The 27,292-nt window shown below is 45.0% G+C and overlaps 1 protein-coding gene across 1 annotated transcript; it reads right to left on the reverse strand.

Annotated features, from left to right (window-relative positions):
* Positions 1–738: 738 nt before the first annotated feature.
* LOC134624320 (muscle M-line assembly protein unc-89-like) lies at positions 739–25,980 on the reverse strand. The gene is made up of 12 exons (XM_063469294.1): positions 25,885–25,980; positions 23,072–23,416; positions 22,097–22,213; positions 21,618–21,959; positions 19,910–20,260; positions 19,438–19,779; positions 18,870–19,211; positions 5,395–5,724; positions 4,630–4,971; positions 2,346–2,430; positions 1,939–2,020; positions 739–957 (listed from the first exon to the last, which is right to left on the reverse strand). The coding sequence occupies exons 1-11, from the start codon at positions 25,910–25,912 to the stop codon at positions 1,972–1,974; spliced, it is 2,673 nt and encodes an 890-aa protein (XP_063325364.1). The 5' UTR covers positions 25,913–25,980; the 3' UTR covers positions 739–957; positions 1,939–1,971.
* Positions 25,981–27,292: the final 1,312 nt, after the last annotated feature.

The raw sequence follows: 27,292 nt of genomic DNA on the forward strand, positions 1-27,292 counted from the left end.
ATTGGACAGAGAGTATGATGATGTCACCACTGAGCATGCCTTCTGAGCTGCGGAGCCTGTTAGTGTTTAAGCTGCAGATGATGATTTTTCACTGCTGGTAAAGACTTCACTGGTCTTTAACTTCTTCTTCAAACTCTTCCACTGGACTGCTCCACATCAGCTCACAGTTGTTCATATTTGTTGTAAACTGACTCCTCCTCCCACTGTCCCACAGCCAGGAGTGTTTATGATGGAGCAGCTGCTGCAGCCACATTTATGGAGGGTCGGGAGTGCCAACATGAATTAAAGAAATACACCAATAATTTTTTTATTTAAATGTTTCATTAATTTCATTAAAATGTATCAATTATTTATTTCCAATTTTCATTAATTAATGACAAGTTTGAATAATTACAGATTTAATTATTTAACCCTCTGGGTTTGTTCAAAATCACGACCCTTTCAGCTTGTTCGTGGCCAAAAGTGGCCTGACCTTACCCCCGATACCATGAACACCTCCATTCACCCATTTCACCTTTGCTGTGATATCAGGTTGCAGTTTAACACAGTGAAAGGATGAAACTTGACATTTTCTGACACAGTATCTTGTTTCCTTCTAGATTACACGTCACAATTCAACACTTAGATACTTCAAAATAAAAGAAATAAAATAAAAAGTAAAAATAAAGTCAGAATTTTCTATCACAACATCCTGTTTCTTTATAGATTATACACTACAATAAGGACTTTGCTACTTAAATAAATACATACAATTACTGATTGCAACATGATTACATTACATTCACATTACAGTTCAGGTCACACTGATATAGATAAAAAGTACATGCATGATCATAATATTCTTCTCTGCTGTTTGTTGAAAAGCAAAAGCAGGGTCTGCTCTTCATCCATCAGCTGGTTTAACAACAGAGGCATCTGTGTTTTTACTCTGTGCTCCAGTCGGAATCTTTGTTCCTCCTGGAGGAGCAGACAGAGGAGAGTCAGAGAGAGCATCAGATGGATCCAGGCTGGTCTCATAATGACACACATGTAACATCACATGTTCCAGTTTCACACAGAGAAGTGGGCAAAGCTTTGATCCACGTCATGTGATCCCACTCAGCCCTCAGGTGGTCTACACCTGATCATCGTGCAGAGACTGCAGCATCCCTGGACATGAGGACAATATTCCAGAGAAAAGCAGAGACTGCAGGGACAAAGCAGCTGTCTGTCACTGTGTTTGTACATGAATCAAACAGGAAGTGCTGCTGTGGTTATCACTGCAGGTTTAATGTCATATTAAACAATAACTGCTCCATACAGTTCATGCATAGATTATTAGTGCTGTGTTAATTACATGTTGATGCATTTTAACAGCAGCATTAGTGACATGATTGGAGTGAACATCCTGCTGTGTGTGTGTTGTTGGCTGTGTGCAGTCACAGAGCTCTGGTGGACATGTGGAGTTTGGCTTCAGTGAAACAGTTTTTATATTTCTGTTTGTTTGGAAACCTTTGAAACTGGCTCATCACAAACTTTCAGGGTCGGGAAAAAACAATATTTCTTTTTTTTATTTAGAATTTTCCAGAAACAAAGAAGATTTTTTAAATAAGGAACGTAACATAAAACAACCTCTAAACTGCTCAGATTGGAGCAGGAAGGACCCGTGGGTCAGAGGGGGTGTGTCATGATGTTTGTCTGATCTTCTCTGAAGCTCTGATGCTTCCTGACAGTCAGCAGCTTTGACCTTTGACTCAAATGAAGCATTTTCCCTCCATCAGAAAAGCAGAAACACGTTCGGGGTCATCATCATTATAAACTTCTAATGTTAGACAAACAGCTGCAGAACATCTGGCTGAGGTTAGTTAGCTGTTAGCTGTTAGCAGAGGAAGGCCAAAGCAAAGCTGCGTCTTCATCTTCCTCAGTGGTGAATACACAAGAGATACTGTATATACACACAGGCTGCTCTTCATCACCAGCTCCTCCTCCTCATCAGACTGTTTCTTCAGCAGTCAGACGTTCCTGTTCTTGGTTCGTGTTCCTGAGGACACAGAGGAGAGTCAGACACTCACATGGGTCCGTGGGTTTGATGCTGGAGTCTATCCCAGCTGTGCCAGCTGATCAATATCCTACAAACAGACTGATCGGTTCTCTGATCTGTGATCGATCAGCTGGGACTAGGATGAGGATCAGAGCCAAGAATTAAACCAGGTTCATACATTCATACCTGCACGGGCAGGTGAGTTCCTGTGATCATGTGACCCTACACATCCTCACTCACTGAGCTCATTTACAGTGGACCAGCTGCAGTTACCATGGTGACCTCACTGGTAAACACAGACACCACTGTGACCCTGCAAACATACCTCTTTTCCATTTTAATCTCAGATTTTGCTGCCCTCCTCCTCCTGAGACGTGCCAGCATGTCTGCCATGGCTCCCTTTAAGGTTGCTGCAGAGGAGAAAACAGGAGCGAGTCTCAGAGCTCATCAACTTATTTCTACATCACACACACAAACCAGGTGACCATGTGCAAGACTCTTTCCTCTCAGCTGTGGTTTAGTTTGAATTTGAATAGTGGAAATACTAAAATCACTAGTGGAACATGAGTGACCGTCCAAGCCTGCATGAACCCGGCAGAGCTGAACACTGACTCTGGTCAGGTCTCCAAATTCATGCTGTTAGATTTATAAAACCGTACAACTCAATCTTAATGAGCGTGATTGAGTGAATCTGATTTCTGTGATTGAATATGTGGATGGAAATCTGGGTTCACAGCCTCTTATTTGTGCCCCTGCACGGTATGTACCACCGGCAGATAGAGGAGGCGGCTGACATCCAGAAATCCTTCCAGTGGCTGGACAAAGCTGGATTGAAAGACAGCACAGAGGCACTAATCATGGCAGCACAGGAACAAGCTCTGAGTACAAGATCCATAGAGGCTGGGGTCGATCACACAGGGCAAGACCCTTTATATTGTACAGTAGATCGTACAACAATAGATACAGAGAAAAACCCAACAATCATATGACCCCCTATGAGCAGCACTTTGGCAACAGTGGGAAGGAAAAACTTTTAACAGGAAGAAACCTCCGGCAGAACCAGGCTCAGGGAGGGGCCTTTCCTTTCCAGTCACCTTTCTCACTCACTATGTGTTAATAGACCTCTCTGCCTTGAATCATATCTGTTATTAACCTCTGTCTCTCTTCCACAGCATGTCTTTATCCTGTCTTACTTCTCTCACCCCAACTGGTCGCAGCAGATGGCCCCGCCCCTCTCTGAGCCTGGTTCTGACGGAGGTTTCTTCCTGTTAAAAGGGAGTTTTTCCTTCCAACAGTATGATCTACTGTAGAATATAAAGCACCTTAAGGCGCCTGTTGTTGCCATATAAATACAATTTAATTGAACTGAACAGAAGAGTGCAGTTCTAGCAACAGCAAAGATACTGTGCAGGACCCTCAAGCTCTGAGGCCTCTGATAGATAATGTCAGGTTTTTGTTTCACTCTCGGTTTATTAATGATTGCGTGTTTATTGAAGATGATTCTGGGTTGTGTAGGTGCCTGAGATATTTCAGAGTTTCTCTGGTAAAGGAGCAGGAGAAGGATGGACTCTCATCATATCTCTTTATACACGACATGAGCCGTGTCCAAATTCATGGGCTGCATCCTCCTGAGGACCCGTCCTTCGCGGTCTACGTGGGCTGGGTCCTCAGAAGGTCGGGTAGGCCAGAAGTAAAATGCTGTGAAATTGGACGGTCTAGCCTTCAGATTTGCGTCACCGCTCTCTGTGGAGTTTAATAAACTCGGCCGTCTACTCCTTGCTATCTAAACTATAACAGGACACTGACGTAAGTTCTCGACTGTCTCACACTTCTGTTTAATCAGTTTTCTGTTTGACGTTTAGTCAGCTGTGTGAAAACCAAGGAGGAACCCATCCAGGGGATTAATAAAGTTTTATTTTATCTAATCTGATCTAATAACTTTAATCTCAGCCAAACCGATTTAGTCATGGACAAATAAAACACTGAAAAAGTCAAAAACAATAACATTTTTAGGTTGTCTAAGTAACTTACATATTACGTTTAACCTGAGTAGCGAAATTATCTGAAAATGATGTGCCGGGAGTTGTGCCGTTCTCAGCTCTAGTGACCCTCGAGCTCTCGGCTCGCTATCGAGCTGGTGGGTGACAGACGTCTCCGAAAACGTCGGAACACTTTTGCAAATATGCGATATCTTGATAAACCGAGCAGATATTTGAAGTTTACATACCCACATTCTTGCCTGAAAATATGTTAAAAGTTTATTTTGTGACCCAGAAAGAGTAATAAGAGTAATTTTAAAATTTAGTAGTGGCCGCCATTGTTGAAAACTGGAATTGACTGAGCCACGCTATGAATTCTGGGATATGGTGGGCCACGAAGGACACACCCGACCCATCCTTCAAATTCGGGGAAAAGGAGGACGCATTTGTCGGCTGCATTCGGAGGAGTCTACGAATTTGGACAGCCTTCATCACGTCGCTGTGACGTAATCGGTCTACAAATGCGTCCTCAGGAGGATGCAGCCCATGAATCTGAACACCCACATGATTTATTAGTCTGATTGCATTATTTAGCAAATACTCACTGAGACCTGTGACTTGTTCACTCACCTCTGACACTGAGAGTCACTACTCTCTGTAGCAGCATGTGTCCATCCTTGTTGTAGACGGTGCAGGTGTAGACTCCACTGTCAGTGAGGCGGAGGTCTTTCAGGGTCAGACTGAGGTCTCCAGTTCTCAGTGCATCTTCATCCATCTCTGCGCGACCTCTGTAACCCTGGTGCTGTTTGTCTGGCTGGCTTTGGCGTTTCTGAAACACGCAGACTTTGGTGTGTTTGGAGTCTGAGCGTGTCCACTCCACTGTGACGCCCTGACGAAGGTCAGCTGTGGTTTGAAAGGGCAGCAGCACAGACCTCTCCCCTTGTGTCACCTCCAACACGCCCACTTCATTATCTGAAAAGAGACCAGAGCAGAACATGTCAAGTACAGACAGACAGACATCAGCGAGGTTGATCCTCCATCATGTCCTCTGCTGTGTAACCAGCAGCTCCTGTTTTCAGTGTTTCTCTGACTTGGAGCTGAACTGCTTTTGTGTTTATGTGTGAGGCTGCATAGCTTTCTGTTGCTTTCTTTACTCTTACACATTCATTCTCAAACAGCTGGAAACAGCTGGACTCACAGCTGAACAATGTCCTGAACACTGGGACATTTCTTCATCTGAACAGTTTTAAATGGATGGAAAAATGTAACATGTCAGCAGAGTATGACTTTTTTAATTCACTTTGTTTCTGTGATATCAGGTTATCACAGATCCATCAGCAGATCTTTGATTACACTGATTCATGTTCGATTCACACAAACAGCTGTTACACTCACCTGTGACACTGAGAGTCACCACTTTCTGTAGCAGGATGTCTCTGTATGTGTTGTTGACGGTGCAGGTGTAGACTCCACTGTCAGTGAGGTGGGGGTCTCTAAGGGTCAGACTGAAGTCTCCAGTTGTCAGTGGATATCCATCCATCCTGGCACGATCTCTGCGAGGCTGGTGCTCTGTGCAACAACTTATAACTATCAACTTGCACTTGTAGACTTTCACACTGTTGTGTCTCCACTCCACTGTGGTGCCCTGAGGAAGGTCACGTGGTATTTTGAAGGGCAGCATTACAGACTTTAGCCCTTGTGTAACCACCATCTGCATCCCAACATCTAAAAGCAAAATATCAGAGTACAGACAGACAGACATAAGTGAGGTTGATCCTCCATCATGTCCTCTGCTGTGTAACAAGCAGCTCTTCATTCCTGTTTCTCTGACTTGGAGCTGAACTTCGTGTGTGTTGATGTGTGAGGCTGCACAAACAGCTGTGCAGCTTTTATCCTCACACAGCTGGAAGCACTCACAGGTTTTTCTTCTACAGCAACAACATAGAAAAGTATAAGTAACAGTAAATAATAAGTTATGAATGTTACTGAGCAGCACACAAGACCAACAATGCAGGATATGCTTTGAGGCAGCAGCACAGGAAGATAGTGTGTGTCTGTGAACACCTGTGTGTACACCTGTGTGCGTGAACACATTTGTATTCAAAGGTTTCTCCATGTAACTATCTGATAGTGGGTGTCGGGAGCCATGACAGGGGGTCACCCAGCAGCCATGGAAGCCACAGAAAGCACAGGGGACTGTAGTGATGAGCCCGCGGGCTCTGTTCCCCTGTTTCTTATCAAGTGCAACAGTGATATCATTTACCACTTCTGAACGTCTGTGGATTATTTCGGTTCTCAGTGGTCACAGACAAGTAATATCCGGATTTAGCTTGAACGCGGACATTGCAGACTCGGCTATCCAGCTAACCGGATTAGCATGCTACCGAGCCGACAGAGAAGCCTCCTTATCTTGTAAGAGCCTAGGCGGTGGTTTGTGTGTAAATGTCAACAAACTGTGGTGCACAAATTTGGCTGAAGTGAGTCGCCACTGCTCACCACAGGAGGGATTTTTAATAGTAAAGTGTTTTCCTCGATACTTGTTATAGCAGTGTATCTCCGTACAAAAGCTAATGCTAACATAGCACTAGGAGAGCTATCTCAGGCTATCAACAAGCTCCAGACTGCACATCCGGAAGCTTTCCTTGTCATAGCTGGCAACATTAACCCTGTAAACCTCAAGACAGTCCTCACCAAATTCCCCCAACATGTACATTTTTTCAACAAGAGGGAAGAACTGCCTGAAGTTTCCTCGGTTCCAAAGCCAGACCCTCCTTTGATGGTCTGACAGAAGTGTGTGCACTGGAGCCCATCATCAAGGAGTGTGTTTTCTCTCCTCCAGACCCCTCTGCTTATATAGCAAGTAATGATATGCCAGAGGAGGCAAGACATTAAATAATATATGAAAAGACTGTGTGTGAACTGGCAAGTGATCATGTTTTGCTTGCTGTTCCTATGTTCAAAAAACTGAAAATGCTGATCATGAACCCGCCTTAAACTCAAAAAGGACAATATGGATTCAGGTCATGGTAACCCAAACTGTGAAACTTCTCAACTAGAATTCTGTTTACCTCAGAATATCAAGCAGGGTGTTTTTGAATGTTTAGCACTGTCACCTCCAATCAGGAGATTGAGGCTGAGCTCAGGGGATCCGATTCTACTGTTAGTGAATAAATGTTATCTCCTCTCAAAGTTAGGCTGACATATTTCTCCTCTGAGTCTGTGAACTCATTACTAGACAAGGTTTTGAGTTGGGATGATAATGTTACCACCAACACACAGCCTCAAATGTCACCTGTATCAGCTAGAGATTCTAGCACTGTGTTATCTGTACCTGTCTCTCCACACAACCCAGTTAACACTACTAAGTTACAGTTCGCTTCAAGTGTGGTTTCAAGCAAATATGGCAATCCTATATACAACTGTCATGCTATTAAGTTGCCATCAACTAGATGCTTACCTGGAAATTTAAGGTTTGCCCTGGAACCCAGCCATGAAGGTCTAAGTTGTGTTTTTGTGGGCAATGCTGTAGATCTTGTTTGTTGTCCAGCCTCTCTGGACTTTAAAGAACTATCAATGAATGGGGATGTCGAGCCTATGTTCAATTCTTCTGGGTTTGAGGAGAGTGAACTCACTGCTTTAGAGCCAGTTTGCATCACTTCTGGATCAAACTAGCTGGCTCTCCTGTCACCCATTTCCAGGTGCCCAGAGACTGTTTGTTTTTGGACGTTTTGCTGTGGGGTTACTTGTCGGGTGGTGTGGCAGTTACTTGTGCCAGCTGGGGGCTCAGGCGAGCTCGCCCAGCATCCCGCTCCAGCGACCAGCCTTGTCTGGTCCAGCCTTGTCTCCTGCTGCTGCCATGCCACCGCCACGCAGTGCGCCCTGCACTCCTGCGTCTGCCATCGGCCACTTTCCAGGCTGTCAGCTGGACATCTCCGCCATCATAGTCGGCCCCCTGAACTGCTTCGCCGCCAATCCCTTCCCCACGGTCACCCTCCTGAGCTGCTTCACATCAGAAAAAGCAACACATCATCTGCATACAGACTGAGTTTATGCTCTACATTCTTAATTACTACAGCCTGTCTAAATGCTGGTTTGATAAAAACTGCAAACAGTAAAGGAGAGAGTGGGCATCCCTGCCTGGTGCCACTCAGGAGACAGAAGTTGGAGAATGTTTGGTCATTTGGCCTCAGACAAGCTGTTGCTTTCTCTCTTGCTGTGAGTTTTTTAGTGGCACCGGAGCAGAGAGTGGACAGTGGACTATTGATTTTTGCCTGAGCAAAGATAGAAAGACAGAGACTAAAACACAACCATTGTGTGGTGGGTCCTTGTTACAATAATCTACATTTATTTATAAGTCATATCTTGGATTTGGTCTGCTGTTCTGGCGTTACCCCCACTCATTGTTTCCCCAATCTGATCATATGTTTATTTCTTTTAATGTAATGCAACAGCTTCCAAAACCTGTGACATCACATTTAGAAAAATCAGTAATATTAATCTTCCTGATCTTTCATCTCCCATTTATGACCTTACATTTATTCACAGCTTCTCATCCCCTGATGAACTCGTTTCTTATTATACTGTCAACGTTCATAATCTTCTTAACATATTTGCTCCACTTAAACACCGAACTGTCTCATTTTCCCATTCAGCACTGTGGTTTACACGTAACATGCACCATATCAAAGCTAAAGGATGCCAACTGGAACGTCTGTTCAAGAAAACCGGACTCACCATACATAAAGAAATGTATAAGTATCATATCTTGTTGTATAAGGACTGCATTGCTTCAGCCAAATCTGCATACTATTCTGGCTTAGTCAGTTCTAGTGAAGGTAACTCCAGGTCTCTCTTTTCTTTAGTAAAATCACAAAACCTCCGGACTCATTCTCCTCTCATATGGACTCTGCTGACTTTTGCAACTCTTACATCTTTTTTCACTCTTATAATCTCTGACATCCACCAACAATTTACCTCTTTAGGAACTTCTAACCTTGAAGTAGACTTTCTGTTTCCCTCACTGTCTTCCTGTCATTCATTTTCAAATTTACTCCTACCTGATGTATCAAATCTTATTCAAAAATCTAATTTACCCACTGGTCAGCTCGACCTTCTTCCCACTGTGTTAGTTAAAGCCTGTCTTCCCTCATTGGCTCCTCTCATAACTTGTTAGGGTGCCTGGGTCGTTGACCCAGGGTTTTGTTTATTATATTATTGAAATTGATTTTGATATTATTTATCATTTCTAGTCTTTAGTTTCTTTGTTAGTTCTTTGGTTTATTCTCTGTGTCCCCTGTCAGCTGTATCCCCTTGTTAAGTTCGCATCTCTGTTATGTTTCCTGTTTTACTTTGAAAGTCTGTGTCTCATGTTAATGCGTCTGGTTTTGCTTCCTTTGTCTCGTCAGCCCTGATTTGTCCCAGCTGTGTTTCCCTCCTGTCTCTCATCTGCTTGCTTGCCTGCCTCGCAGTTTTGTAACATAACTAGTATTATCCACTCTTCCATTCACACTGGAATTGTTCCTTCATCTTTGAAAACTCCTTTTGTCATTCGAATTCTCTCAAAGCCTGGGGCAGATCCCAATAACTTTTATAATCTTCGCCCAATATCAAACTTCCCCTTTATTTCAAAAATCCTTGAGAAAGTTGTTGCCTCCCAGCTTCACTCATAGCTCAGTGACCATAATCTCTACGAACAATTTCAGTCTGGTTTCCGCCCCAATCATAGCACAGAAACTGCTCTGTTAAGGATTACTAATGACTAATGACCTTCTGATGGCAGCTGATTCTGGTCTTTTAACCATTCTAATCCTTCTTGATCTTAGTGCAGCATTTGATTGCATTTCTCATAATATCCTCCTGAACATTAGCATCCATTTGCATTAGTCATACCCCCCTTGCCTGGTTCACCTCCTATCTCTCAGACCACACTTAGTTTATCCAAATTAAATTCCACTCTTCAAGTTTCTTTACTGTTTCTGCTGGTGTGCCCCAGGGTTCAGTATTAGGGCCTCTTTTATTCATTATCTACATGCTCCCTCTTGGCCATATATTCTGAAAATATAATATCAGTTTTCATTGTTATGATGATGACATCCAGCTCTACATTTCCTCCAAATCTAATTCATCACTTCCACTCTCAAACTGTCTTATGGAGATTAGATCATGGTTCTCCTCCAATCTTAACAGTAATAAAACAGAAGTTTTACTTTCAAAGCCTCCATCTTAACCAGATCTCACAGTTTCTCCATTAATATTGAAAATTCCCACATCCTTCCTTCCCCGCAGGTGAAGAGTTTGGGTGTTTCAGATTTCAGTCTCACATTAATTACATAACCCGGTCTGCATAATTTCCACTTACATAACATTAACCAACCTTGTCTCTTTCTTACTCCCATGCTGCTGCCATACTTGTCTATAGTCCTATTACTTCGGGGATTGTTTATTGCAACACCATCTTATTTGGTCTCCCCAATAAGTCCCACCAAAAACGTCTTCAGAATTCTGCAGCTCCGGTCGTAACTCGTACTTCCTTAAGAGACCATATTACCCCAATTCTCCAACAGCTTCACTGGTTGCCCATAGAAGCTGGGATGCATTTTTATGGTGTATCCTACATCTTAGTTCTCATGTTTAAGTGCATCCACAATCTTGCCCCTCCTTGTATCTGTCATCTGCTTCTTCCGCTTCTGTCTTCTCAATATGGGGAACAGAGCTTTCAGTCACTCTGCTCCTCAGCACCGGAACTCACTTCCTTCAGTATTAACCCTCTCGAGCCAGGCGTTGCCGATTTGCAACAGTTAAAAACTAACAACCTGATTACCCCACATACAGTTTTTTTTTGATAATTTTCCCCAAATATCAGATTTTTCCTGTAACTAAAACTTAATTTGAGCCTGAGAAGTTTAAGAAATATAGATTCCCTACCCTTATTCACTTCATCCACTTATCTCCAAGGCCGAGGTCAGAAGCCGGGTCTGGCCCGGCGCTGGATAAATAGCTGCAGGGCAGGATGACTGGGTCTACATCGGCTTACTTCTCACCAATTACTTCTCGAGATTGATAAAAATGTCCGGGTTTTCCTATATTCCGACAGAAGACCCATGTGTGACGTCATCCCCAAACAGCTGCTTTGTGAGCACTTGTTCTGCTCTCACAGACAGGACAGACAGCGCACAGCAACGAGTCTAATGATGTCTAAAAGATCCCAAAGCATAAGTCCTTCTTTCAGATGAACTGCAAAAGAAATTTCCCTCCTACCGACCATAGCTTGACTGGCCATGGGGCATTCCGGGCATTTGCCCGTTGGGCCCATGGTGATTTTTCGATTTTACGGGCCGATGTTTTTTTGTTGTTGTTGTTTTTGTAACGGTATAAACAATGAAAGGTGGTGGATTGGCCAGATGCTGGCTGATGTGTAAAAATATCTCAATTGTTTGGTAGTGCTCCTTCAATCATAAAACTGTCAATGATCAGCTAATCGGCTTTTCTGATGCAAGTCCCTTCTTTCTTGTTTGTTTATTGCCCACTTTGCGCTAGAAAGAGGAGACCAGTGGATAAACAAAAGCAGCACGTTTAAGCTTGATCAGCTGTAGTTAGAATGTATTTAATATTAATTTCTAGTATCAGCTGATGTTTGCTGGAGCCACAGCTGTAAAGCTGCTGGTCATGATATCAGTTTGGATATGTGGTGAGAGGGAAACATGAAGATGAAACCAGGAGATGTCCTTACTGAATCATCAGAGCTGAACAGGTGATGGTGAAACAGGTTTACCTTTTAGGTGACATGAATAAGTTGAAGGGAAGTTATGAACTGTTTCTGAGAGACAAATAACACCAGGATCATTTTTCTAAGTAGCTGACAGCTGGTAACTGTGCAGGGGCGGGTCTAGCAAGGTTTTGCCAGGGGGGCCAGGTAGGGCATTAACAGGGAAAGGGGGGCACAAAGAAATACATGGCATTGTAAACTGGAGATGCAGATCGAAGTAAAGAAGAATTTGAGTTGAAAGCATTCTTCTCATTCTGTTCACAGTCTGTCAAACTGGATAATCTAAGTCAAGTCCACATCTAGTGAGGACAGAAGTTGGCAGAATTCATATTTGGTGGTAGTCTGCCATTTTCCTTGATTTCCTGCAACATTCTGTGGTGTGAGAATTGTCCAGAATTATTTGTAGAAAGCCAACTCGACCTGGAGCCTTATTATTGGGCATACTTATCAGGGCTTCCTGGAGTTCACCTCGTGTCAGCAGCAAATCCAGTGCTGTTGCTTGACTGTCTAGCAATTTTGATCAATTTCGTATTTAGATGGGTTTATTTGTGGTGAGTACAAAATTTCATAGATATCCCTAATAATGTTGTTTATTCTTTTAGGGTCATAAATTATGTTCCCAGATAAATAAACAGCACATATAGTTGTTTTTTTCCCTATTTATGTTTAACTGGTTAGTGTGAGGAATTGAGGTGTTATTTTTCTGCCATTTTTATTATTTCATTTTACTATTTCTAGTTTCATTATTTTGTTATTGCTATTGCATCATAATCATATAACAAGCATCTGCATTGACGCATTTATTAATATTGATATTGCATTTAGATGTTTAAACATATTGGCACCCAATTAAGCTTTATTACAGGTGCAGTTATAACCACTTTAAACTGTTGAGTTGAATTTATAATCTTAAATGTTTATATGCAGACCGCAGTGTGAAAGAGTAACTCTGTGCCAAAATAAGACAGGAAGTTACATGTTTTTTGAAGTTACATGCTTTGCAGGAAGTGAAACCAAAACCAGAGTCTGAGCGAAAGTTATTCTGAGGAGCTAGTCGGCAGGTGAAATGGGGTGCGATTGTGGTTAGCACATAGACATACACGTAACCACACACACACACACACACACACACACACACACACACACACACTTAGTTAGAGGGATCATTTATAGGGGAAAGTTTAAATTGTTTTGCTTGGGGTTGCTTTTAGACTATATTAGGAGGAGCGAATATATTGGCAACTTTTGAAACCGTTGGAACTTCTGTTATGAAAACGATTATAATTGTCATGATCCTGGGTCCTTTTGACCCAGCGTTTTGTGTTTTTTCTATTGTGATTTTGGTTCTGTTCTTCCTCTGTTTAGTGTTTATTCAGTTCTGCCCATGTGTTCCTGTGTTTAGTCCGCGTTTCTTAGTCTGTGTCTTTGCTTGTGTAGTTCCTGTTTTATTGTGAAGGTCTGTGTCTGATGTCAGTGTGTTCTGTTTACGTTTTCCCCTGTCTCGTCAGTCCTGATTTCTCCCAGCTGTGTCTCCCTTCTGTTGTCCATTCCCTGATTACTTCCCTGTGTATATTAGCCCTGTGTTTGCCCCTGCTCAGTGTCGCGTCGTACCCTCAACTAGCTGTGTGTTTTGCCTCTGTGTTTCCAGTGTTTTGGTCTCCAGCTCCAGTTTAGTATTTCTGTTCTAGTGTTTTAGTTCTCTAGGGTTTTTGTTTGCTTTTTGGTGAGTTTAGTTAATTCAAGGTTTTTTCCCAGCAATAAAGCTGCGCTTTAAGTTGAACCCCCGTGTCTGAGTCCTGCATTTTGGATCCACCTCTCCTGCCTGCCTGCCACACAGCCAATCATGACAGAACGACGCGACCACCAAATGGATCCAGCAGACTCACTGTTCCTCGCGCAGCTGTGGAATTATTGCCGGGATGTTATCCACGCTGAGAACACCCCCAAGAGACTCATTCAGGTTGTTTTTTTTGACAACTTTCTGTCTTCCACCCTTTGTACAGCCAGCTTTTTGGACATTAAAAGACTAACTCAAATAATAGCAGCTCTGCGAGCCAGGTGTTGCTTTGAGCTGTTTGGCATGGGTGGTCCAGGCAAGGAAGATTCCGCGGCCCTTCTGGACGCCCTCGCAGCCTGGTGTTCTCAGCGTCAGCATCTTTTCCAATCAAGACTAACCAAATCCTTCGATCCTCCCGTCAGTAAGAGACTGCATCCTCACTGTCCTACGCAGCCACTCTCCACTCAGTCTCCAGTGTCAGTCGCTCACTCACACTCTGCGCAGTCTCCAGAGCTCCCAGCTGCACCCTCAGTGCAGTCCCCAGAGCTCCCAGCTGCTCCCTCAGTGCAGTCTCCAGAGCTCCCAGCTGCTCCCTCAGTGCAGTCTCCAGAGCTCCCAGCTGCTCCCTCAGTGCAGTCTCCAGTGCTCCCAGCTGCACCCTCAGTGCAGTCTCCAGTGCCCCTTTCGGCTCAGTCCCCTCCAGTGTCGCCTGTAGTTCAGTCTCCAGTGCCTCCAGTGTCGCCTGTAGTTCAGTCTCCAGTGCCTCCAGTGTCGCCTGTAGTTCAGTCTCCAGTGCCTCCAGTGTCGCCTGTAGTTCAGTCTCCAGTGCCTCCAGTGTCGCCTGTAGTTCAGTCTCCAGTGCCTCCAGTGTCGCCTGTAGTTCAGTCTCCAGTGCCTCCAGTGTCGCCTGTAGTTCAGTCTCCAGTGCCTCCAGTGCCGCCTGTAGTCCAGGCCCCAGTGCCGCCTGTAGTCCAGGCCCCAGTGCCGCCTGTAGTCCAGGCCCCAGTGCCGCCTGTAGTCCAGGCCCCAGTGCCGCCTGTAGTCCAGGCCCCAGTGCCGCCTGTAGTCCAGGCCCCAGTGCCGCCTGTAGTCCAGGCCCCAGTGCCGCCTGTAGTCCAGGCCCCTGCGCCTCCAGTGTCACCGTTACTTGTAGTTCAGGCCCCAGGACCACCAGGTTCACCCGTTCACTCCACGCAGGGAGGAAGTCTCACGTCTTCTCAGTGTACTTTTCAGGGTTTAGCCGCCGTTGGTACAGTTTGCCACTCCAGGGCTTCCCCAGAGGCTAGGTGTCAGGCCCCAGCTAATTCTGGACCCCTGCAGTTTAAGCAGCCCCCTGAGTACCACCTCACGTCAGCGTTGCCTGGGCGGAGCCAGTGCTCAGTGCATTGTCAGTCGCCACTGTGTCAGCTAGTGGCCTCCATGACTGCTGGCTTGGTCATGGCTTCTGCTGGAGGGTCCGAGGGACAGCTCCGGCCTTCGTTTCGTGTCTCCGCTGGAGGGTCCGAGGGACCGCTCCGGCCTTCGTCTCTAGTCTCCGCTGGAGGGTCCGAGGGACCGCTCCGGCCTTCGTTTCGTGTCTCCGCTGAAGGGTCCGAGGGACCGCTCCGGCCTTCGTCTCTGGTCTCCGCTGGAGGGTCCGAGGGACCGCTCCGGCCTTTGCCTCGTGTCTCCGCTGGAGGGTCCGAGGGACCGCTCCGGCCTTTGCCTCGTGTCTCCGCTGGAGGGTCCGAGGGACCGCTCCGGCCTTTGCCTCGTGTCTCCGCTGGAGGGTCCGAAGGACCGCTCCGGCCTTTGCTTCCTGTCATCGCTGGAGGGTCCAAGGGATCCGTCCAGCCTGCAGCGCCTCCGTCTCCGGCTTCCACGCCGCCGCCAGCTGCAGCGCTTCCGTCTCCGGCGTCCACGCCGCCGCCAGCTGCAGCGCCTCCGTCTCCGGCTTCCACGCCGCCGCCTGCAGCGCCTCCGTCTCCGGCTTTCACGCCAGCTGCGGCCTCTTCATTCATGCCAGCTGCAGCCTCTTCATTCACGCCAGCTGCAGCGCCGCCGCCTCCGGCTTCCACGCCGCCGCCTGCAGCGCCGCCGCCGCCTGCAGCGCCGCCGCCTCCGGCTTCCACGCCGCCGCCTGCAGCGCTTCCGTCTCTGGCTTCCACGCCAGCTGCCGCCTCTTCATTCACGCCAGCTGCAGCGCCTCCGGCTTCCACGCCGCCGCCAGCTGCAGCTTCCCCATCCACGCCGCCAGCTGCAGTGCCTTCGTCTCCGGCTTCCACGCCGTCACCTGCGGCCTCTTCGTCTCCGGCTTCCACGCCGTCACCTGCGGCCTCTTCGTCTCCGGCTTCCACGCCGTCACCTGCGGCCTCTTCGTCTCCGGCTTCCACGCCGTCACCTGCGGCCTCATCAGCGTCGTCTGGTCCGGCTTCCACGCAGTCACCTGCGGCCTCATCAGCGTCGTCTGGTCCGGCTTCCACGCAGTCACCTGCGGCCTCATCAGCGTCGTCTGGTCCAGCCTCCGAGTCTTCATCCTCGTCTGGTCCAGCCTCCGAGTCTTCATCCTCGTCTGGCCCAGCCTCCGAGTCTTCATCCTCGTCTGGCCCAGCCTCCGTGTCTTCATCCTCGTCTGGTCCAGCCTCCGTGTCTTCATCCTCGTCTGGTCCAGCCTCCGTGTCTTCATCCTCGTCTGGTCCAGCCTCCGTGTCTTCTTCCTCGTCTGGTCCAGCATCATCATCATCATCATCAGCTTCATCCGCGCCTGCAGCGTCAGCATCAGCTTCATTGGCTTCCGCAGCTGCCACGCTGCCGCCCGGTCCTGCTTTGCCTGGTCCGGCCTCAGCCTCGCCTGGTCCTGCTGTGGCAACTCTGCTGTCAGAGCCAGCTCGACCTGCGCCTCCTCGCCTTTGTTGGCCGCTTTTCAAGCCTCCGAGTCGGCATCATGGCCGTCGAGGGCGGCCCCCTGAACTGTTTGCCCGGCGCCGCCGTTGCCGTGCGCACGGTCGGCCGCCTGAACTGCTTTCCCCTTGGCTCCTGTGTTGCCGGCCCCCGGGCCGGCCCCCTGAACTGTGCCCACGTCGCCGCCGCTGCCGTCCTCACGGCCGACCCCCTGAACTGTGCCCACGTCGCCGCCGCTGCCGTCCTCACGGCCGACCCCCTGAACTGTCTGGGCTCCGGTGCTGTCGGCCCCCTGGCCGTCCCCCTGAACTGTGTCCACGTTGCCGTCCTCACGGCCGGCCCCCTGAGGTGTTCTGATTTGGACTGTTTTCTTGAGCGCTGGTGTGTTTCTTTTCTTTTGGTTTTGGGACTCGTGTTTTGTTTTTTGCTGTCTAGTGCACCTGTTTTGTTTTGCTCCGAGCCCTCCGTCCTGGACCCCCGCCGCCCGCCCTGGTCGGGTTTTCTGTTTTTCGGGCGGTTTTGTTTTTCTTGTTGGGCTGTCTGGGGCCAGCCTTCGAGGGGGGGGTACTGTCATGATCCTGGGTCCTTTTGACCCAGCGTTTTGTGTTTTTTCTATTGTGATTTTGGTTCTGTTCTTCCTCTGTTTAGTGTTTATTCAGTTCTGCCCATGTGTTCCTGTGTTTAGTCCGCGTTTCTTAGTCTGTGTCTTTGCTTGTGTAGTTCCTGTTTTATTGTGAAGGTCTGTGTCTGATGTCAGTGTGTTCTGTTTACGTTTTCCCCTGTCTCGTCAGTCCTGATTTCTCCCAGCTGTGTCTCCCTTCTGTTGTCCATTCCCTGATTACTTCCCTGTGTATATTAGCCCTGTGTTTGCCCCTGCTCAGTGTCGCGTCGTACCCTCAACTAGCTGTGTGTTTTGCCTCTGTGTTTCCAGTGTTTTGGTCTCCAGCTCCAGTTTAGTATTTCTGTTCTAGTGTTTTAGTTCTCTAGGGTTTTTGTTTGCTTTTTGGTGAGTTTAGTTAATTCAAGGTTTTTTCCCAGCAATAAAGCTGCGCTTTAAGTTGAACCCCCGTGTCTGAGTCCTGCATTTTGGATCCACCTCTCCTGCCTGCCTGCCACACAGCCAATCATGACAATAATCATTTATACATAATTGCATTTTGTGCTTATTAAAGAGCTGTCGCTCCTTGGTCAAGTGAGGGTCAAAAACTTTTGGTTGGCGTTATGACCAGCCAATCTACTGTGAGTTTGACTGGAGCTGTGGAAGGATCGCAACACACGCTGTTTATATTCTTTGATTAAGTTTTAAGTAGTACCATTTAAGTAAGACATTTATTCAATATATTACACATCAGTTTCAGTTGTGTATGTGCTGGCCTTTGTCTGGGGAGAAGGTGAGAGGTGAGACAAAGTGCAGCTGCGGTGATGACATAACCACATACATACACATAGTAGTAGGCCCATTTTGTGGTAAAGAGTTCAGATTTAATTCTGCTATAACTGTAAGAGTGCCGGCGGACGCGACCGAGCTGTTTCAGGAAACCGATCTGCTGGTTCCAGCGATAAGCGACAGCGGTGTGGGGGAAAACATCTGCATGGAGGCGAAGACGCGATGTTCTTTTAATTGTGTCTCAAGTTGTCAAATAGAACATTTGTGGTTTTGAAGCTGATGTACTGACGCAATGAGGGGGCGTCACAAAATATACTCTGATGCATATAAAACTGTAGTTTGATGTTAGGAGGATGAGATTGTGGGGCTCTCTGCTTACGGAGTCAGCTCATTCTCCCACGCGTGTCTTTTCATTAAAAACCATCGTCTTTACCTTTTGGACCAGTGTGGTTACTTGCATTCCGCCTGTATTTCCTTCCTAATATTTTTGAACCCAACATTAGCTAGGAATCAACCGGATTTGTTACCGTGTTCAACATTTTGCAGGAGAAGTCTTTGTACTAAGAACTGAGTTTTTTTTATTAACAATTTTATTTAATCCCAAGAATCGATTCTGTTCATGTTCACGCATTTTTCAGTAGGAGAAACTTTCCGCCTCTCATCCAAGTGACTTCTTCGGTCTCAGCTGACTGCCGGTTTCCCCAACCCTATGAACAGTACATTTGCATAATGACTGAAACAAAACATTTCTCCCACAAAATGCTGCGTCCAGATGAACAGAATCAACTTTTGGGGATTTACTTACCTTGATGATTGAGCATGCATCAAGACATAATTTGATTTAATTCTAGTTTTGTTTTAAATATCTTGTTTAGTATTTTCTGTTCTTGGTGGCGCACGTAGGCTTCTTGCCCTGCTTCCCTGCTTTCCAGAGTACAGATGCTAATGTTCCAGGAAGGTCATTATAGTCGAAATATAAAGTTCACTGTTTTAAAAACAATTTCACGGACAGGTTTCTACATCTGGGATTCACACTGTGGACAAGAAGCTGTTACACTCACCTCTGACACTGAGTATCACTGATTTCTGTATCAGAATGTGTCCATCCTTGTTGTAGATGGTGCAGGTGTAGACCCCACAGTCAGTGAGGCGGAGGTGTTTCAGGGTCAGACTGAGGTCTTTAGTGTTCAGTGGATCTTCATTCATCTCTGTGCGACCTCTGTAACCCTGGTCCTGTTTATCTGGCTGATTGTTTCCACTCTCATACACGTGAACCTTCATTTGTTGTGGTTCAGTGAGAGTCCACTCCACTGTGACGTCCTCAGGAAGGTCAGGTGTGGTTGTAAAGGGTAGAAGGACAGATGTCTCTCCTTGTGTCACCTCAACCACCTCTGTCTGAGAAACTGAGAGAAAAAAAGAAGCAAAAAACAAACAAACAGACATCAGTGAGGTTGATCCTCCATCCTCTCCTTTGCTGTGTAACCAGCAGATCTTCACTCCTGTTTTTAGTGTTTCTCTGACTTGGAGCTGAACTGCTTGTGCGTTTATGTGTGAGGCTGCACAAACAGCTGGACACACAGGTTTACACATCTGGGATTCAGACTGTGGACAAACAGCTGTTACACTCACCTCTGACACTGAGTATCAGTGACTTGTGTAGCAGCATGTGTCCATCCTTATTGTAGACGGTGCAGGTGTAGACTCCACGGTCAGTAAAGTGGAGGTTTTTCAGGGTCAGGCTGAAGTCTTTATTTTTCACTCGATCTTCGTTCATCTCTGTGCGACCTCTGTAATCCTGGTCCTGTTTATCTGGCTTATTGTTTCCACTCTCATACACGTGGACCTTCATGGATTTGGGTTGAGTGAGAGCCCACTCCACTCTGACGTCCTGAGGAAGGTCAGGTGTAGTCTTAAAGGGCAGCAGGACAGACCTTTCACCCTGTGTTACCTCCAACATCTTTGTCTGAGGAACTGAGAGAAAAATAAAACACAAAGTTTACAGACAGACTCACAGGGAGTGTGATTCTCCATCATGTCCTCTGCTGTGTAAACAGCAGCTCTTCATTCTTATTTTCGGTTACTGTAGAAAAACAGCTGTTACCTGTGACAGTGAGAGTCACTGATTTCTGTAGCAGCATGTGTCCATCCTTGTTGTAGACGGTGCAGGTGTAGACTCCACAGTCAGTGAGGTGGAGGTCTTTCAGAGTCAGACTGAGGTCTTTAGTGTTCAGTGGATCTTCATCCATCTCTGTGCGACCTCTGTAACCCTGGTCTTGTTTATGTGGCTGATTGTTTCCACTCTCATACACGTGGACCTTCATGGGTTTGGGTTGAGTGAGAGTCCACTCCACTCTGACGTCCTGAGGAAGGTCAGGTGTGGTCTTAAAGGGCAGCAGGGCAGACTCCTCTCCTTCGGTCACTACCAACGCCTCCACCCACTCTGGAGGAGGAACTGAGAGAAAAAGCGAAACACAGTCCAATCCTACTTTATTTATAAAGCACTTTAAAATACCCAGCACAGGACCAAAGTGCTGTACATAAAATAAGTTAAAAACAATAGAATAAGAGAAAACAGCAAAAGTAAATAAAACACACAATACATAAAAATTAAAACAGCGCTATATTAAAAAAAGAAAACAAGATAAAACCGCATAGAATCAATTAAAACAACTAAAATGAAACTAAAAAATAAAAACCAACATGTCACGTGGTGTCAAAGGCCAGGGTGAAGAGGTGGGTTTTCAGGAGTGACTTAAAAACAGGTAGTGAGTAGGGATGGGTATCGTTTAGGTTTTATCCGATACCGGTGCCAAACCGGTACTTTGGAAACGGTGCCGGTGCAAGTTTCCTGCAGTTTCTGAGGAATATTACAGTCAATCTGGATCAAAATTGGCCCACATGTACAGTAGGTGTCCCACAGGAGAAATCTGTCAAACGTTGGACCTCAACTACTCAGGATGATTTTTAATGAATTTTTGAAATTGACATAATTATATTGTATTGACTGTATTGCATATAATAGACGTTTCCTGCAGTTTCTGAGGAATATTACAGTCAATCTGGATGAAACTTGGAACAGATGTACAGTAGGTGTCCCAGATGAGAAATCTGTCGAAAGTTGGACATCAACTATCAAGAATGATTCAATAATGAATTTTTTGACATCAACCAGACTGTCCCGCTTTAGGCTGTCCCAAAGCAATTTATGCACGTGCGTGCATGTCTGAGTCCGCTCGCGTGCATGAGTGAGTGCGTGCGCAAGTGTACTTGTGCGCTGATCTATGCTTCCGATCGGGAAGTAAGGAGAAAAGGCGCTGCCGTAAAGACTGGTGTAAAAGCGGAAGAAAATTAATGTAGCGGATAAGAAGTGGCTGACTTGACCGCGGTTCTAAAAGAACGTACGTACATGGACCCGCCTACTATCCTTGTAAAATGATTGGCTAGAATCTGAAACTTTCCCAGGAAGGCCATTAATTGGCTGTAAACTACCTTTTCAAGAATTTTGGAAAGAAAAGATAGTTTAGAGGAAGGCCTGTAATTTGGAAGAACCGTAGGATCAAGAGCAGGTGTTTTTAATCGGGGGTTTGACTACTGCATGTTTAAAATCTTTAGGGACAACACCTGACATCAAAGGGTTTACCAGCTCAAGAACCAAAGGTCCAACTGTTGGTAACACCTCTTTTAAGAGTTTACAGACAGACAGACAGATGTCAGTGAGTGTGATCCTCCATCATCTCCTCTGCTGTGTAACTAGCAGCTCTTCACTCCTGTTTTCAGTTTTTCTGTGGACAACCAGCTGTTACACTCACCTCTGACAGCGAGAGTCACTGATTTCTGTAGCAGCACGTTTCCATCCTTGTTGTAGACGGTGCAGGTGTAGCGTCCACTGTCAGTGAGGTAGAAGTCTTTCAGGGTCAGACTGAAGTCTCCAGTTGTCAGTGGATCTTCCTTCATCTCTGTGCGACCTCTGTAGCCCTGGTCTTGTTTATGTGGCTGATTGTTTCCACTCTCATACACGTGGACCGTCATGAGTTTGGGTTGAGTGCGAGTCCACTCCACTGTGACGTCCTCAGAAAGGTCAGGTGTAGTTTTAAAGGGCAGCAGGACAGACTTCACCCCCTGTGTCACCTCCACAAACTCGCTTTGAGGAACTGAGAGAAAAAAGCAAAACACAAGACAGACAGACATCAATGAGTTTGATCTTCTCTGTGGAAACACACACACACACACACACACACACACACACACACACACGCACACACACACACACGCACACACTGATATATACCTTCACTCTGCTTCATCCTTTTATGTTCAAAATACACACAGAGACCACAGAGAAGAGTCAGGAGAAGAAGAGTACCCAGGACACCTGAGAGGACTTTGGGCCAGACTGGAGGAGCTTCTGTAATACAAACATGGGAGAGGTTGTTTGAGTTCTCTGTTGTACGCACTGCTCACCATCCTCTGTTTGGACTGTCTTTTTGTATGTTTTCTGTTTACGGAGTTTTGATTTTGGACCACAGTCAGTAGTTAGAGCCGGCTCTTTTTAGTGATCCGAGCTGAAAGAGACGGTTCTCTAAAAAGAGCTGGAATTCCCATCAGTATTGAGAACAGCTTTCTTGGTGTGATAATAGATGGTAAAATAAATAAATCATATACATAGCAAAGTTTCAAGAAGTGCTTCAATACTGAGTACACATTCTGGAGCACAAACCACTCCACAACCTCTATTGTTCACTGCTTTTACCGTATTTGCATTAGTGTGCAGAGGTTTGAGGCAATACTTATAAATGTTCACTTTAATCAATCTTCATATTGCAAAAAAGGGCCATAAGGATAATCCATAAAACTATTACAGTTTAATGGATTGTGCCTTTTCTATTCTTTACCACAGATTGGTAAATATGCATTAGTTAATGTACACTGCACAGCTTACAAGCAGAGATTATTTGGTCATTTGCACAACTCGGTAAAGGAAGTGGTTCGTTATGACAATTGTGTGTAAATTGTGAGGGAGGCAACATATCTGTGTGTGTGCAGTGAAGCAGGTGGAACAGACCTCAGTGAAGACCTGAAGCAACGTGCCAGCATGACTTAGGTTAAAAAGAGGTACAAAAATGTGTTTTTTACACAGTACAAGGAGGAGGTAGGGCTTTATGGGGTGTATCACCCACTGCTTTTACACTGTGTGTGAACACATATGTTTATATGTCTGTAAATATGTTTATCTCTTGGAGTGAGCTCTATCAACAGAACTGACCTGTGACCTTCAGCTGTACTTCAGTCCGGCTCAGCTCTTGTCCTTGCTTGCGGGCGGTGCAGGTGTAGGTTCCACTGTCAGAGACTGTGGGGTTCCTCAGAGTAAGGCTGAGGTCTCCAGTCTGCAGAGCGTCGGCTCTCATTGATGTTCGGTTGGTGTAATGATCATTTTGAAGAGAAAGATCATCACCGCTCTTCACACGTCCGTGAACCATTGGCTTCGTCAGTTCCTCTTGGTCCCACACTGCTGCTGTGGAGCTCATGGAAACATTAACTGGTACCTGACAGGGCAGCACGACAGACTCAACCCCCTGCTCTACTTCCACCCCTGAGGCATGCTGGGAAACTGAGGAGAGAAACATGAAGAGGTGAGTGCTGTGAATGTAGATATGGGTTATGAACTTTGATGTTTTTATGATTGATCTCTCTCCTGTACTTCAAAAGTCACGTTTATTTAAACAGCCTAATAACATCACACAGGGGTCACAGTTCAAGTGATTGCTGTCAGTGGGAGCGTGCAGCTGCTTAAAGCTGTAGCACCTAGAATACTGACGCAGACAGCTACTTCCATGCAACTGATATAACGTGCAACAAAACATGTTTATACCTTTGTTATTAGGCAAAGTTATGCATTCATGGAACTTTAAGCTTTCTTGTAACCAAATTATGATGATTGTCTGAAGTTTATTTGCAGTGTATAGCACAAGCAGCACGATGTTATAATTAATACCTACAGGTTTAGTATATCTACTCTCATTGTTCATACTGGTTATAAGTCTGAATAATTTGTAGGTAAAACAATAAAAACCGATTGTGCCAGTTTCCCCATGACTCTTTCTTTGTTTTTGAGAATAACGACTGACAACATCCATTTTCAAGCTGCCAAAAAGTGATTGCTGCTTATAACTTGTGACAGAAATACTGTTTGTACTTCATACTGCTGGATATCATTCAGGAGGGTTATATGTGACACATTATACTGCAAACTTAAAGTGAGCTTTTCGTGGACAATCCAAAGAAACTCAAATGTCCAAAATGTTGTAATTCACAAAATGAGACCAAAACAGGAATAATGGCCTAATTTAAACAGGTGGGAGGAGCTTAAAAAAATCAGGGAGTGTAAGTAATGGTGGTTCATTTCCTGCCTACCACCAGAGAGAGCCTAGTGGTACGCGTACCACAGATTGAGAACCCATCCAGAATCAAAGGTATCGTTCTCTGGTATGTATCAACACGACAATTTGTCCCACAGAGCTGCCACTCACTGAATCTTTCTGTCTTTGGGACTATTCTGTTGGGTGATGTTTGTGTGAAAATCAAACAAAGAGAAACTGGCTTCTTTTTTCTACTATAACTGTGTTTACAGGCCAATCCACTGTTTATCTGTCTTACACACTTGACCAAACAACAAATACAAAATTAAACAAAAAGCTAAAAATCAAAATGTATCTTCTGGGGACATAAAAAAAAGTTCAGTGCGAGTTGGCCCATCTCAAATAAATGAATAATTCAAAAAGTAGCTATGCTAATGCTGAAACAAAGAAGAAAAAGTAAAATATTCTTCCAAACAAAACGTATAAATTCTAAATGCACAAATCAGTCCGTGCATGATTGCATGGCTCTGCCATCAAAAAGTCACCTGCATGAATATATCGCCTATCGTCATTTATTAGATTGATGAGTTTATATCATGTCTGTGTGACTCCACATGTTTAAACTCTGACTGTTATCAGTTTTGTTTACTATAAATGAACATGCACAGCAGCTCCTGGGAGACACACAAGTTGTATATAAAACACAAACAGATGTGTTTCACCTGGAAAAGCTGCCTCAGATTAACAGGTGAGAGTGAAACAGATGTGTAGGATAAAATCCTACCTGCTGACAAACACGTGAATACTTCTGCTTAAAAATGCATTTCTTTGTTATTTTCTGTTTAAACCATGACACATGCCTGTGCTGTCACATTGTTTTACCTGCTGAGAGAGAGAGAGAGACTGCTGCTACAACATTAAAGGTGTGTGACTGATGTACTGGCTGATATTTCAACATGTATGATGGATGATTAATGAAATAACTGCACATAACAAATGTCACAGAAACCTGTTTGTCTGATGTATCTGACAGAAAACTGATATCAGGAGTATGTCAGATTTTTAAATCATTCATTAATTGTATAAGTTTGAAAAATCGTGGTTCTTACTTTTGTGTTCAGAAAAGTTATTTTACAGTTTTTATTTGCGTAAAATTACAGGTTAAAAGTTACTTCTGTACTTTCAATGAAGACTTATTTACCCAAAATAAAAACACTTTGGCCAGATACGCTTGAAATTCATTGTGATGAAGGTTTAATATAACTCAGAGCTAAAATCACAACAATAAAGTAGCTTCTAACAGAACAAGCCTCGGTTCAATCCCCAAATTCCAGCAGACAGCTCTGATGTTTTCCACAGACTTACTGACGCATTATCCTCTCCGAGGAATAGAAGGCGTGACTGTGGGGAAGTACGGGTGACGTCAGTACATACAGCACGAGCGACACAGCGGCAAATGGACCATAAAGTTTGGTTTTGAAGATTTAATCTGCAGTAATAACAATAATAACAATGATGGTGACGACAGCGGCTTCTGTGACATAACTGTATTAACTGCACTTCTGGTTTTTAAAGCCTCCATGAGCCGCACAGTGAGTTTATGTACGAGTAGCAGCTGACCACACAGAATGACGTCACACACGTTACTGTGGTGGTGTTTAAACACGTGCTCACAGCTGTCCGTGCGCGCGCGCTCAGAGGATCAGAGAGGCCTTCTTACCGAAAACGAGGAGCAGAAACATCAGCATCTTTAAACAGTCCCGTTACAGCTGATCCTCACCACCGACACAGGAACCACCGACAGCTCTCAGATCCGTTACTCTGCTGAAGGAGGCGCAGAGAGTCTCCTCCCTGCTGGACAGGAAACACTGACAGGGGGCGTTTCTCAGCACCAAGCTGCTGTTTTATTCTCTTTATCGATGATGTCATTAATACGTCTACATTAACAACAGAGAGACCACAGCAGAGGGACAAATGACAACTCACTTTCTGATTTTTGAATCTGTCCTGGTTTGAATGTAACACTCGGTTTTGTATTTAAATGTTCTGAATAAATGTTCGTTTATGAATCTTGGTTCTTTAAATTCAGGACACTTTATAAAAGTTAGGGGTTGTTCATGAACTGTTTCATTAAATGTAAAAAAAGTGAAAATGGAGATGACTGAATTCATACGTGTTCATAATGTAGTGACTGTGTTTCTCATTTCTCCAATAACTTGAGTATGTGACTAATGGGACCACCCCGCTGCTGGTTAATAAAGGTGGCGGTACAGTCGGGGGCGGGGCCTATTATTAAATTATGTTATTAACTATGAAAGAGTGTGGAATGAACACGCATTCACGAGTTGCAGCAAGCTGCAGTATCAGCAGTAGGAAGATGTTTGATTTCCGACCAACATAAAGACAATTCTAGGACATGTTAGGACATATCAGACACCCAGCTCGATCTCACCAGGCAGAAAAGGTGCCTGGACTGTACTTTTTTAATTCTCAAACAATATAACAGTACAGCGCTTATTTTGACATGTCAACAAAGAGTCATATACAAGTATAAGTGGAACAAAGCAGTAGTCAAGCAAAGGAACATTTAAAGAACAGTATAGGTCAGGAATAAAGCAGCATACAAGTACAGTAAGGTGACATAACATATACAAGTATGCATATACAATCCAGTTACATCAATCAAAAACTCCAGTAAGGCTTGAGCTTTATTTAAGTTACACTTATCTAAATACAGCCTTCCACAGCAGGGCTTCATTTTTAAAACCAACAAAAATTGGAGTAATTTTCAAGAAGCGACATTTGTGAATGAAAAATTTAGCAACTATAATTAAGTTGTTAATTCTATATTCTTTTAAATTTTCTGTAACCTGGACTGTACTACCTACATTCCTTCATCAGTAGCGACTGGTTGGCTGTGAATAAATAATCGTGTCCATTTCACACTGAGCAGAGGCAAAGCGTAGAATCCACACTGTGGACCAGCGTGTCTGTTAATCGCTTGCTGTGATACAAGATGATAATCATGTCTGAGTCTAGTTAGAGTAGATAGTGGCTCTGAGGATCACAGAGGTGATCAAGGGTAGAGGACATGTAACCATGACCTGCTGCATGGGCTGAGAGTCTGA

This window comes from Pelmatolapia mariae, linkage group LG3_W (genome assembly GCF_036321145.2).
Source record: "Pelmatolapia mariae isolate MD_Pm_ZW linkage group LG3_W, Pm_UMD_F_2, whole genome shotgun sequence".
Lineage (NCBI taxonomy): Eukaryota > Metazoa > Chordata > Actinopteri > Cichliformes > Cichlidae > Pelmatolapia > Pelmatolapia mariae.